This window comes from Lissotriton helveticus, chromosome 7, assembly GCF_964261635.1.
Source record: "Lissotriton helveticus chromosome 7, aLisHel1.1, whole genome shotgun sequence".
NCBI lineage: Eukaryota > Metazoa > Chordata > Amphibia > Caudata > Salamandridae > Lissotriton > Lissotriton helveticus.
The window spans coordinates 282199590-282214033 of NC_136068.1; the positions used below are offsets into that span (position 1 = coordinate 282199590).

Below are 14444 nucleotides of genomic sequence, written 5' to 3' on the forward strand. Positions count from 1 at the left end.
AGTATGGTCGACAGTTCTGTCCTCCAATACTTCCTGCAACATTAAAAAGTTGTAGATTATATTGTGGGTTTCTGTTCTTCAGATCTAGGAGGGTGGTTTGTGTTTGAGATATCTGGTGAACTGGAGGGTTCATAGCTGAGATTGCCTTGACGTTAACCCGTATTTTGATCTCATTATCTCATGCATTCATTGAAAGAGAAGCAATGTCCCTTTGAATATGCTCTATGTCTGAACAGATAGAGTTAGCATTTAGAATGATGTATAGTTTGAATTTCTTCCCAAATTCTAGTAAGTGATTTTTCTTGAAATTCCACCACTTTGGATTTGTTAGGTGTAGAGGAAGTAGTTTGTTTCCATTTGTATTAATGAGTTGGCATTATTAGCTTCATCTCCATAGTGACACTTGTAGAGTTAATGGTAGTAAAATTTAACTTAATAATTGATGATGAGAAAAGGCAAAGCCCAGAGGTAGTGTCAGGCAGAGGCAGCCCAATATAGAATATGAGCTGCAGTATACAAGAAGGATAGAATACATTAAATGTTGTATTTGCAGTATTGGTTATAAATAGATTGTTTTACCATATGCATTATGAACAGTTATTTAACAGAAGGCCTCAAAAGAGTTAAGATGTAAAGTGTTATGACGCAAGTCTCTGAGGGTAAAACTTGTAGGCTTGTATAGTTGCCCCCATGTTAAGCAGCCTGCAACCAAGTTCATTACACAACAGAAGGATCACTTTAAAAAACAGGGATTAAACCCCTTAAAATAGAGCCAAAGTCGAAAGGAGGCGGGTTAAGCCAATAAAACTCTATGCACTAGACTGCCCCCTTCACTAGAGGAAACTGCTGTCGGAGGGGAGGAAAGCCGATGGAGCGTGATAGAAGGAAAATTCTACTGCTCTCATTAAGGAAATGCAGCGAAACCTCCCTGCATTTCCTCTGTGTTATCTGCCACCTGCCGGTCACAAAGAACCCCACAAATCCTGCCCCACATCAGAGATTACAGTGCAGCAGCCATATTGGTTAGCGCGCACTACTATCTCCCAAGCTGTAGTCCATTTGGGTTGGTATATTGGATGGGTGCCACTCCTTTGGCAATATCCACTTAACTACCCTAGTACTTTCCTTCCTGGAAACTCTGATGAGGGGAAAGGCCCAGAATGTCCTAATACATCTTTGCATCATTCCCAGTTTGTCATTTTGACTCACTGATTGACATTACACTTTCTGAAGCACAGGTAGCACCGGAAGGATCTAAGGTGATTTGAAGGCTGCTTAGTCTTGGTGATGCATGTGCCATAGATTTATATTGAGTGAACATATGAACAAATGGAAGGGTTAGTTGTGGGTAGGTACGCAACCATCTTTGGTCTTCTATCTCGGCATTTTGAGGTGCTAGGACTTTTCATGTTTGTTTTGGTCTCCCTATTATCTTCCCCATTTTCCTGTTTATAAACAAGGATTTATTCCTTGCAAAATAAAATGCTTAGTGGTTTATTCTACATTTAAACAAACCCAATACTACCTAAGGTAAGACACGAGTGTTTAATCAAGCTACTGAAGGAGTGTAAAACATACAAAGGGAGTCTCGACTAAACTTTTCAGTGCAATACTACTTATATTTATGGACACCTAGTAATCAACTACAATAAGCATTGTGGATATAGGCCAATAGTAACCAATTTGCCCAGAACTCTAAGAAAAGTTTTGACATACTCATTTTATGTATCAAATATCTCTATGAGGGTGGGATCTCTACAACCTACGCTACTCAATTCTTGTTGAAATATTTAAAAATGTTTTGACATTGTACTGCATAGGAATGCTGCCTTTCACTACTAAGAATAACAGAACATCACGTTCATTTTGTGACAAACAGAAATTTTTGAACAGCAGCATCTCCCATGGCCCTTTTGACGTAATGTTGGGGGTCTTCTTCTCAAATTCAGCATTAGCGCCGTCGATTAGAGATTTCTAGGGAGGTGTGGTCTAGCTACTATACTTTACTATACTTTACTGCCAAGATTCCATCCTCTCTGCTCCAGAATCAAGGACATTGTTCAGCCAATATTGATTCCTAATCATCGATTATCAGGAGCAAATATTTTGTTGACTAGATGTGTAGAGAATCCTTTCAAACTCCTTACTGATGCAAGATGCTTTTTGCTCCAAAAAGGTTCCATTTATTCATTTTGTTCCAACTGGTTCATGTTTGAAATCTTTTGTTTCTAATGCTAACCAGTGGGTTTATTTGATCATCATCAAGGTAGCTGGGATAGATGTTCCTAGAACAGTACACAATAAGTTCTTCACATAGAAGGACATATTCAATGCAGCCACATGGACAATTCCTTATATGGTTGTTTTGTATTATAGTATAGGGTTCCTAGGGGGCAGGGCTTTTAAATCTAGCTGGCCATGGAGCTTTGTATTTTCGGCGCTCACTAAACTCGCGTTTCAGAATTTGATGGCTGTCATGGAGATATGAGAATTTGATACTGTAAAAGAGTCCCACTGTTGACATATCCTCATTCAGGTTAAGAATATGGGCTTTATTACGTGTCACCCCACATGTTATCCCACTGGACGGGCTCCACTCTAGGTGATACTCGATGGTCAGGTGCTCCTAGACAAGAAATCTCCAGGTCTGCAAATCCCAGCACTCCTCCCGATTACACCACAGCTACGGCTCGGCCCTTGCAGGACCTAACAGACATTGACATGGGCCTGTTGTTCATATACAATGAAAGCACGCATTACAGCAGTGAGGCTAAGAACGGGACAGAAGTGGAGCCTGGCATGAGTAGTATATTGCCTTAAACATTGTAGAATGCAGCAGATATTGTTTCTGCCAAAATTCTTAATGCTCTTATTCCTTTGTGTTAGCAGCACAAGATATAGAATTAAACTGTAGTGCTGGTACATATTACAACAAATGTGTAATGAATGTAAATAATCTGTGCACCTATTTGGCAGTCATAAATACTATGATGAAATCAACAAGTTATAAAGTGATATAGGCAATCAATAAATCATCAATGCAATCTTGTCACAGCACAGCACAACAAAAAAGAATTTAAGTACACAAAAGCCAGAAGTACTCGAATCGTCTTACTCAGCCCCTGAACCATGACATTTTCATAACTGTTTGCAGCAGTGAAACCACTGTGCACTTCACTGCTTCCACATCTTTTTTCTCCAGACTAAACAGTCTGCATCTATCCGTATTACTGTACATAGACAGAAGACCATTCTATTTCTTAGTTTATTTGACAGTTATGAATCAAAACATAAGATTATATTAACGAATAAGGATGTTTATACTTCATCAACAGTTCACAGCCACAATTTATTTCTGACTGCAGATTTGATTTAGATATGATAAGAATATATGTAATCAATAGATAGAGCATTTATCATTATTCTAAATCAATGCTTAATTTCGCCTTGAGTGAGTTTCCTGAACAGTGGGCTTCATCACACTGATTATTACACTATAAATGTGTCTTGGAATTCACGCTTGAGCTTCAGCTTGATGCAGTTATGAAGCCCCTGCCACACTGATGGTCTGGAACCCTTTCATGTTCAAAAACGTGTTACACTTGATGTAGATCTGCAGCTGTCTGTCGCCCTTCTTGTATGGGATGAAGTCAAGGTGGATATGCATGGTCTGTTTGGCCTTCAATGACAGCCTGGAAAAAAGAAGAAACAAACCTCAAGTTTAGAACAGGTGCGCCCCAGTTTGGAACCCATGACACGAGGTCTTGACTAAGTGCTGCTGGGACAAACATGTGGGGTATTGAGGCCAAGTCCCAAACACAATGTTCTGCTAAGAAAGGTAGAAGGGAAAGGGAGCCCAGTTATATGTATGTGTTATTCTTTCACTAGGCTTCCATGCCATGATGTTTAAATGATACATATACACATATTCACACAGCCCAGAACCAGTGTTTTTATTATAATATTTATCCTGAGTTTATAACAGAACCACGGGCAAGATATACAAAGCATTTTTCCTGTCGCAAACAACACAATTAGCTGAATTGGGCAGTTTGTGATTGGAAAAATGCTTTTTCAGATGTACAAAATGTGATTCAGTAGCCTGATACCAAATGGCAATTTAATTATGTGATTCGGTATTTGAAAGGGGCATGTCCCTTCCAAATACTAAATCGGTATGGTATGTATAAAAGTTTTGCAACCAAATTCCGGTCACAAGCAGTAATACTTTACCACCATTTTAAAAGTGGTGGTAATCCATGCACAAATAGGAAGGGGCCCCCTTGGGACCCCTTGCAATTTGAGAATGTTTCAAAAATATCTTTTAAGAGCAGGGACTGGTACCATGTAGCACTCCCTGCTCTTAAAAAATTAAACTCAAAAGTTTCTTTTTAAATGCATTCCAATTTCTTTAAAGCTAAATAGGCTTCATTCAAATATATGGTCGCCAGCTGGTAGTTATGGTTAGGACCCAGTTTCTATTAAAAAAACATTTTTTCTTTTGCCAATATATTTGGCGCCGTTTGACTAATCTTCGCGACCAGCTCAGGTCAGCTCCTGTCTTGAAAGTTTGGGGGTGATTCGTCAAGCGGGAGCCGAGGCAAAAGAGGGGTCCCAAAAGGCGTTTTCCCCATGTTAATGTCCATAGGAATTTTGGAACAGGCTACAGCCCAAACTGCTGAACGGAATAACACCAAATTTGGCAAAGAGGTAGCTCTTGGTTCAGAAAGCACTCTTTTTTTTAAATGGTGTAAATCTGTTCAGCAGTTCCTGAGAAATAAAAAAACTAAAAATATCGATATATGATCTTCGAGGAGGATTCGCAAATCTTCCCGAGCACGAGTTTCATTTTGATTGGCTGCCAACACTCCAAACCAGGAAGTGTTGGCAGCCATCTTGTGACTTTGTACCCGAGTCACAAGACAGTAGTAGAAAAAAGTTGAAAAACAAGAAAAGGGGGCGGGTAGAAACACCCTGACCCCCTAGGCCCGATCACAGGGTCCCACAAGGACACCCAGGCCCAAAAAAGCATTAAAAAAACTAACAAAATAAGCAGAATTTGTGCTGGGTGCGCGAATCTTGGCAGAAAAAAAATGAAGTGCAGGGTCCCACATTTTGTTTTCTATAAGCCCCCAGGTGGGCCAGGTCCCGGGGCAATTTATAATTATGGTGTGGGGGCCCGGCCCTCAGCCCCAGGGACGTCCAGTTCCCGGGTTTTGCTCATAATTTGTGGGGGCACGCGCCCCCCGCAGCCCTGGGCACCACCACCTACTCGGACCTTTTTAGAAAAAATTTATGGGGGACTCCTGCCCCCCCATGCTTCCCCGGGGACTGCCACCTCCTTGGAGCTTTGATTTAATAGGGGTGGGGGCCTCGTGGCCCCCCAAGCGTCAGAGACCACCACCTCCCGGGGCTCCAATCAAATTAGAGGAGTGTGGGGGGACCTCTTCCCCCTCACACTGCCCCGGGGACCACCACCTCCCCGGAGCACTAATTATTTACATATGGGGGTCTATTGCGGACTCCCGGGCCCCTGGGACCACCACCTCCCGGGGCTTTAAAGAGTTAGGAGGGGGCGTCCTGGAGCCCTAGATGGCCCTCGGGACAGCCACCACCCAGGGCCAGCTCCTGCAATGTCCCGGGGTGCCCACCCCGGGCCATTGTCGTTTGGTATGGCTGGCCAGGAGCACGGCTCCCACCCTGCCACAGTAGCCACTGCTTTGCTTCATGTAAGAGAGAGCAGAAAACCTACTCTCGCTTCATGAATGCGAAGCAGGTTGCTTTTGAGCAAGGGGAGCTGCATGTCAGCAGCTCCCCCTGCCCAATAGCAATTCCGGCTCCCGCAGGAGGCTGCGAGCCGGTAGGGACAGTGGGGGCATTGAGGCTCCCTCCACAATCCCCATCAAAGAGGCCAGGCCCCGGGGGATGGGGTCCCCGGGGCCCATAATCAACCTCGGGAAGGGGACCCTTTCTTGTTTTTTATTTAATAAAAAAATATGGCGCAAGCCCTGGGCGATGGCGTCCCCAGGGCCCAAAAAATATTGACAGAAGCAGTGCTACACAGCCCCCCTTCTAAATAAAACCGAAGATGGCATCTCACCGGAGCCCCCGCCACCTCACTGCACCACTCTTCAAACGCGCCTCCTGGTGCGTTTTTGATTGGGGGATGCAGTCTCCTAGAGTCCTATGGGTCCTTAGGGGCCAACCAGGTAGGTCCAGTAAGCCCCACACAGTGGGATTGCTGAGATGTGGCATGAGGCCATGCCCCTTTTTAAACCATTCTGCATGAGTGCCTCTTGGTGCATTGCTGGCGGGGCGATGAGGTCCTTGTGTGTCCTGAGTTCCTCAAGACTTAAGTGGACCTCATCCCCGAGCAGCAGTGTGCCAGGATCCGCGATTGCAGAGTGGTGTAAAAAGGGGCGTGGACTTTGAGAACTCTCAGCAAACCAGCTGTATGTGGCTTAATGGCGGTAACAGGAGGGCTAGTTAGCCCACAGGGACCCTCAGAAGGAAAGGGAACTTCATCCCCAACCAAGAGCGCACAGGAGGTGCATTTGCAGAGGTCCTTGTGCGTCCTGAGCTCCTCAAGACTTAAGTGGACCTCATCCCCCGAGCAGCAGTGTGCCAGGATCCGCGATTGTAGAGTGGTGTAAAAAGGGGCGTGGACTTTGAGAACTTTCAGCAAACCAGCTGTATGTGGCTTAATGGCGGTAACAGGAGGGCTAGTTAGCCCACAGGGACCATCAGAAGGAAAGGGAACTTCATCCCCAACCAAGAGCGCACAGGAGGTGCATTTGCAGAGGGGCGGAGAATGGGGTGTGTCCTGTGTCCACCTCTCAGCAATTCCATTGTGTGGAGTTTACTGGAGGTAAAAGGTAGGCTAGTTGGCCCTTAACCGCCCCCCAGCAGCGAAGGGGACATCAATCCATATCCAAGAGTACGACAGGGAGCACGTTTTCAGAGTGGTGGACAAAGGGGCGTGGCCTGCTATGAAAACTTAGCAATCCTGCTCTGTGAAACTTACTGGAGTTAATAGGAGAGGTAGTTGGCCCCCAAGGATGTCCTTGTGGGTCAACTAACCCTCTTGTTACCTCCAGTAAGTCCCACACAGTGAGATTACTAAAACGTCTTCGTAGGCCACGCCCCCTTTCTTCATAACTCTGAAAATGCGCTTCCTGGAAGACTACAGGATGGGGGATGAAGTCCACTTTACTCCTGAGGGACTTTGGGGGGTAAGAAGCCCTCCTGGTACCTCCTGTAAGTCCTACGCAGTGGAATTCCTGAGTGTTGGTCAGATGCCCAACACCCTTTCTCCGCTACTCTGCAAAGTGACTACTAGTTAAAGACGCATTTGGAATGTAATAGGTTTTGCATAGTGAGAGTTAGAGCTATTGGCGTTGTAAATGTAAAAGTGTTTTAACAATATTTGCTTTAGTGGAGTGGATGTAGGTTGTGTGTAGTGGAATTATGTGGTATGTTGTGCAGTGAAATTGTGTGGATAGAAACTATCTGGTATTTAGTGTGGGATTATGTGTTATTAGAGTAATTGTGTGGTATGAAAGTCTGTGTTGTGGAGTTGTAACCTCAGGTTTAGTCTTCCTTGTTTCCATATAATCGAAACTATGAACTCAATGAGACAAAAAAAAAGGACCCACTGAGGAGCACTTCTGGATCTACTCAGAGGTATGAGCAGGGCCACTGGAATTATGTGACTGTTTGGCTGCACCAACTTTTGCAGAATTATACATTTACTGCATTTGCCACATAATTCATCATCTACTGACAAATCTGCAGATTTGAACAAAAAAAAAATTGTTTCTAGCTCAAACGGCTCACACGTTGCCAAAAATGCAGCGACAAGTGTTGCACCGTGGTGGAAGGCACTGTACAAACCTAGAATGGTCACCTGTTACTTATTGCTAAATGTGGGTATTAAATTGGTACTAATGTTATATAAACCACTTTTGCTTCTTTCTGTGCCTCTCTTGCCTCATTTGCATTTCTGTTGCTACTTTCTGAAATCCTCATACCTCTTTCACATCACTCTTCCAACTTTCCTGCACTCCTCTTCCCTCTTTCTGTACCTCTCTTGTTTATTTCTGTATCCCTCTTGCCTCCTTCTCCACCCCACTTCCCCCTTACTACATCACTTTTGCTTCTTTATATAGCACTCTTAATTGTTCATGCACCTCTCTTGCGTCTTTCTGCACCTCTGTTGTGTCTTTCTGTACCTCTGTCGATTCTTTCTGCACTCCTCTTGCTCTTTCTGCACCCTTGGTGCCTCTTTCAGCACCTCTGTTGCTTCTTTCTGCACTTCTCTTCCTTCTTTCTACTCCCCTCCTGCCTCTTTCTGTACCTCTCTTGCCTCTTTGTGCATCACTTCTATATTTTTCTGTACTGCTCTTGATTATTTATGCACCTCACTTGCCTCTTTCTGACTTCTCTTGCTTCTTTCAACAACTCTGTTGCTTCCATCAGCAATTCCCTTGCTTCTTTATGCACTTCTCTTGCTTGTTTGTGCACCTCTCTTACATCTTTCGGCATCTCACTTGCTTCTTTATGCATCCCTCTTGCCTCTTTCTGCAACCTTCTCCCCTCTTTCTTCACATCTCTTGCCTTTCTGCACCCCTGTACCCTCTTTCTGCACCTTTCTTGCTTGAATCTGCAGCTCTCTAACCTCTTTCTGTACCCCTATTGCTTTTTTCTGCACATCTCTTGCTCCTTATGCACCCTTTGGGCCTCTTTCAGCAGCTCTGTTGCTTCTTTCTGCACGTCTCTTCCTTCTTTCTGCACCCCTCCTGCCTTTTTCTGTACCTCTCTTGTCTGTTTGTGCACCTCTCCTACCTTTTTCTGGACCGCTCTTGCTTCTTTTTGCACCTCTGTTGGTTCTCTCTGCACTGCTCTTGCTTCTTTCTGCACCTCACTTGTCTCTTTCTGCACTTCTCTTGGTTCTTTCTACACCTCTGTTGCTTATTTCAACAATTTTCTTGCCTCTTTCTGCAGTTCTTTTGCTTCTTTCTGCACCTCTGTTGCTTCTTTTTCAAATTCTCTTGTCTCTTTCTGCACTTCCCTTCCTTCTTTCTGCACCCCTCCTGCCTCTTTCTGTACCTCTCTTGCCTCTTTCTGTACCTCTTCTACCTTGTTCTGCACCCCCTCTTGTCTCTTTTTGCACCTCTGTTGCTTCTTTCTGTACTTCTCTTGCTTCTTTCTGTACCCTTCGTGCCTCTTTCAGCACCTCTGTTGCTTCTTTCTGCACTTCTCTTTCTTCTTTCTACACCCCTTGTGCCTCTTGCAGCATCTCTGTTGCTTCTTTCTGCACTCTTCTTTCTTCTTTCTGCATGTCTTGTGCCTCCTTCAGCACCTCTGTTGCCTCTTTCAGCACCTCTGTTGGTTCCTTCTGCATTGCTCTTGCTTCTTTCTGCACCTCAATTGACTCTTTCTGTACTTCTCTTGCTTCTTTCTAATCCTCTGTTGCTTCTTTCAGCAATTCTCTTGCCTCTTTCTTCACTTCTCTTGCTTCTTTCTGCATCTCTCTTGCCTCTTTCAGCACCTCTCCTGCTTCTTTCTGTACCACTCTTGCCTCTTTCTGTACCGCTGTTGTTTCTTTCTGCAGTTCTCTTGGCTCTTTCTGCACCCTTTGTGCCTCTTTCAGCACCTCTGTTGCTTCTTTCTGCACTTCTCTTCTTTCTTTCTGTACCATGCAATTCATTTGGCATTAGATGGACCACAACCATCTAAAATTAGACCCAGGTAAGACAGAACTAGTCCTGACAGGTGGCACCCGCAATCAATGGGGCCCACACTACTGGCCAAATTATTTAGGACCCTCTCCAATTCCTTCCTCCTCAGTAAAATGCTTAGCAGTCACCATAAACAATGACCTCTCCTTAATAACCCATGTTGACACTGTGATCTCTACTTGCTTCTCTCAGTTGCGTAAAATTAGGAAGATAAGCAGACTACTCCCCCAAGCAGCTCTGATCCAGGTCGTGATAGCTCATAATCTACCTAGGTATGCCACTTGGCCCTACAAAATGGCTACAGCTGGTGCAGAACGAAGCAGCAAGACTGACTCACAAACAACATGCCTCCCCTGTCTTAAGAAAACTGCATTGGCTTCCTATTTCCCAATGTTGTGCTTTCAAAATCAGCTGCCTGGTGTTCAAATCCCTGAATGGCTGTGGCCCCAACTTTATAGACAGCCTTATCTCTCGCTATACCTCCTCACGTACCCTCCGCTCGGCTCATCTCCGACTTCTGACTATCCTGACCTTCAAGTTGAAGCGCCAAGGAGGCTCTAGGTTCGCAATTCTGGCACAGAGACTGTGGGACTCCACCCCCCTGGAAATCAGGTTAAGCACCGATCTACTGAGGTTCAGGAAATCCCTTAAAACCTGGCTGTTCACCCAAGCCTATGTATAACTGCGCTGGTCCAGCACCTCCTAGTATTGGCGCCAAGAAACCAACTGGTGTACAAGCACTTTACAAAACTATTTTAACATAACATAACCCCTTCTCCCTCTTTCTGTAGCTCTCTTGCCTCTTTGTTCACCTCTCCATCCTCTTTCTACAGTCCTCTTGCCTCTTTCAGCACCTTTGTTGCTTCTTTCTGCACTTCTCCTCCTTCTTCCTGCACCCCTCCTGCCTCTTTCTGCACCTCTCATGCCTCTTTGTGCACCTCTTCTACCTTTTTCTGTACCGCTCTTGCTTCTTTTTGCACCTCTGTTGGTAATTTCTCCATTGCTCTTGCTTCTTTCTGCACCACACTTGACTCTTTCTGCACTTCTCTTGCTTCTTACTATACCTCTGATGCTTCTTTCAGCAATTCTTTTGCCTCTTTCTGCACTTCGCTTCCTTCTTTCTGTACCCCGCCTGCCTCTTTCTGTACCTCTCTTGCCTCTTTATGCACCTCTCTTACCTCTTTCTGCACATCTCTTGCCTCTTTTTGCAATTCTATTGGTTCATTCTGTACTGCTCTTGCTTCTTTCCGCACCCCACTTGCCTTTTTCTGCATCCCCTCTTTTCTACTTCTGTACCTCTCTTGCCTCTTTCTGTACCCCTGTTTTCTCTTTCTGCCCCTTTCCTGCCTGTTTCTGCACCTCTCTTACCTCTTTCTATATCTCTGTTGGTTCTTTCTCTACTTCTCTTGCTCCTTCTGCACCCTTTGTGCCTCTTTCAGCACCTCTGTTGCCTCTTTCTGCACCTCACTTGCTTCCTTCTGCACCCCTCCTGCCTCTTTCTGCACTTCTTTTGCTTCTTTTATACCTCTCTTGCCTCTTTCTGCTCATCTCTTGCCTCTTTGTGTACCTCTGTTGGTTCTTTCTGCACTGCTTTTGCTTCGTTCTACACCTGTTTCTTCTTTCAACAACTCTCTTGTCTCTTTCTGCACTTCTCTTCCTTCTTTCTGCACCCCACCTGCCTCTTTCTGTACATTTCCGACCTCTTTATGGACTCCTCTTGTCTCTTTTTGCACCTCTTTTGGTTCATTCTGTACTGCTCTTGCTTCTTTCCGCATCCCTCTGGCCTCTTTCTGAACCCCTCTTTTCTATTTCTGTACTTCTCTTGCTTTTTTCTGCACCTCTCTTGCTGCTTTCTTTACCCTTCTTCCCTTTCTTGCATCCCTCTTGTGTATTTCTACTGTTATCTTGCCATTTTCTGCACTGCTCTTGCTTCTTTCTGCATCTCACTTGCCTGTTTCTATACTTCTATTGCTTCTTTGTACACCTCTGTTGCTTCTTTCAGCAATTCTCTTGCCTCTTTCTGCACTTCTTTTGCTTGTTTCTGCACCTCTCTTGCATCTTTATGCACCTCTGTTGCCTCTTTCTATACCTCTCTTGCTTCCTTCTGCACCTTTCCTGCCTGTTTGTGCACCCCTCTTGACTCTTTCTGTACCTCTGATGGTTCTTTCTGCACTTCTCCTGCTCATTCTGCACCCTTTGCGCCTCTCTCAGCACCACCGTTGCTTCTTTCTGTACTTCTCTTCTGTCTTTCTGCACCTCTCCTGCCTCTTTCTGTACCTATCTTAACTCTTTGTGCACCTCTTCCACCTTTTTCTGTACTGCTCTTGCTTCTTTTTGCACCTCTCGTTCTTTCTGCACTGCTCTGCTTCTGTACCTCACTTGCCTCTCTCTGCACTTCTCTTGCTTCTTTCCACACCTCTGTTGCTTCTTTGAGCAATTATTTTGCCTCTTTCTGCACTTCTCTTCCTTTTTTATGCACCCGTCCTCCCTCTTTCTGTACCTCTCTTGTCTCTTTGTGCACCTCTCCTACCTCTTTCTGCAGTCCTGTTGCCTCTTTCAGCACCTATGGTGCTTCTACCTGCACTTTTCTTCCTTCTTTCTGCACCCCTCCTGCCTCTTTTTGTACCACTCTTGCCTCTTTGTACACCTCTTCTACCTTTTTCTGTACCGCTTTTGCTTCCTTTTGCACCTCTGTTGCTAATTTCTGCACTGCTCTTGCTTCTTTCTGCACCACACTTGACCCTTTCTGCACTTCTCTTGCTTCTTTCCACACATCTGTTGCTACTTTGAGCAATTATTTTGCCTCTTTCTGCATTTCTCTTCCTTTTTTATGCACCCCTCTGTAGAGAGCCACTCGGGCTCTCCCCGACAATGTATCTACTCTACACGCATACATACACCCCTCGGGACGGGCTCGCTCCGAGGGTATAAATAAACAGGCGGAAGACCGCTCGTGGTCTACCGGCCAACTGTGTAGCTATAGTGTCCCGTATGATCTGTTGCAAGCATCTCTAGGGCCTAGTTCCACCCAGGCCCCGCCGCACCACATTGGCAATGAGGCTGGTTGCACCACACGCATGCCCGCCTACCTGCAGTATCACGATTGGGGAGCGCGCGGCGCCCACCCGCGACTGCCCTGCTCCCGTGGTCCTGCCTGCGACATGAAGAAGAGCTGCGGTGCACACCCGTGTCGCTCCGTGTGCTGCCGCCTGCTGTGACCACTCGACGCTGCCGGCTCGAGCCCGCCCACGCACCGCCCGCTTCACGGGAGCGCCTTCGGCTGGCAGGACTCGCCAACAGAGGCGCCCTATGTACGAAGACGATGACGAGGTATTCGTCGTGTCGTATGTCAGTCGATCGGGGACCAGGCGAAGACCACCTCCCATGTGCTCCATCTCCATCGAAGGCACGGATGTGCAGGCCCTCATCGACACTGGAGCCTCAGTTAATGTAATGGATTCTGATCAGTATGAGAGACTGTCGCCGAGGCCTCCCCTCGCACCATCCGATGCAAGAATCTACACATATGGAGGGACAGACCCACTACCGCTGCGGGGCATCATTCAGACTACCATTGTGAGTGGGAGCTACTCCACGGAGGCAAGATTTCACGTGACCGAAGGAAAGAAGGGGACTCTGCTCAGCTGTCACACTGCGGAGGACCTCGGACTCGTCTTCTTCGCGAACCAGGTGCACGAGTCCCATGCAGAAGCTCTGTTGAAGGAATTCCCAGCATTCTTCCAAGGCTTGGGTAAACTAAAGGGGAAGAGGTTCCGACTCCACATTGACACCTCTGTGTGGCCTGTGGCACTACAGCACCGGCGTGTGCCCTTCAACCTACGCCCACAGGTGGAGGAGGAACTCCGAAAGTTAAAAGAACTGGGAGTAATCGAGAAGGTGTCCGGGACCACACCATGGGTGTCTCCGCTGGTCGTGGCGCCCAAGCCCAAGCAACCAGAAGCGATTCGACTCTGTGTCGACATGAGGCTGCCTGACATGGCGGTAAAGCAAGAGCAGCACATCACCCCCACTATGGATGACATCGTAGCCGACCTGAATGGCGCGAAATGGTTCTCAAAACTAGAACTTAATGCGGGATACCATCAGTTGGAGCTGGAGCCAGACAGCCGGTACATCACCACCTTCTCAACTCACGTGGGTTTGCGCAGGTACCAGAGGCTCAGTTTTGGCGTATCCTCAGCAGCCGAAGTATTCCAAAAAGCCATTCGAGAGGTGCTGTCAGGGCTGCGAGGTGTGATTAACCTCAGTGACAACATCCTGGTGTATTCAGACATGCTTGAGGAACACCACTCGCAACTGAGGGCTATGTTGCAACGGCTGGTAGACTGCGGACTGACCCTACACAAGTTTAAGTGCTCCTTCTACCAAGAAAGCATTGATTTTTTCGGTTACACCTTCACCCGCGAGGGACTCCGGGTGGATCCAAGGAAGGCCGAGGCCATCCGTGTGGAGAGTACCCCACGAAATCCCATGGAGGTGAAAAGTTTTCTTGGCATGGCCATGTACTGTGGCCGATTCATCCCCAACTTGGCGGCAATGTCAGAACCCCTGCGGGCGCTCACGCGCCAGGACCACAAGTGGGAATGGTCTCTTGTGGCTAACAAGGCCTTCCAGGACATCAAGGCGAGCCTGCTCGACAAAACAGTGATGGCGTACTTCCATCCACAGCAAAAGACGGAACTA

General features: G+C 46.3%; 1 protein-coding gene across 1 annotated transcript in view; it reads right to left on the bottom strand.

Moving 5' to 3' along the window:
* Window positions 1-3247: 3247 nt before the first annotated feature.
* Window positions 3248-14444, bottom strand: part of LOC144766739 (protein-glutamine gamma-glutamyltransferase 6-like) — an 88448-nt gene continuing 77251 nt past the window's right edge. The window contains exon 13 of the mRNA XM_078650489.1: window positions 3248-3692. Coding sequence (XP_078506615.1) covers window positions 3542-3692 — 151 coding nt within the window. The 3' untranslated portion in view covers window positions 3248-3541. The remainder of the gene's footprint in view (window positions 3693-14444) is intronic.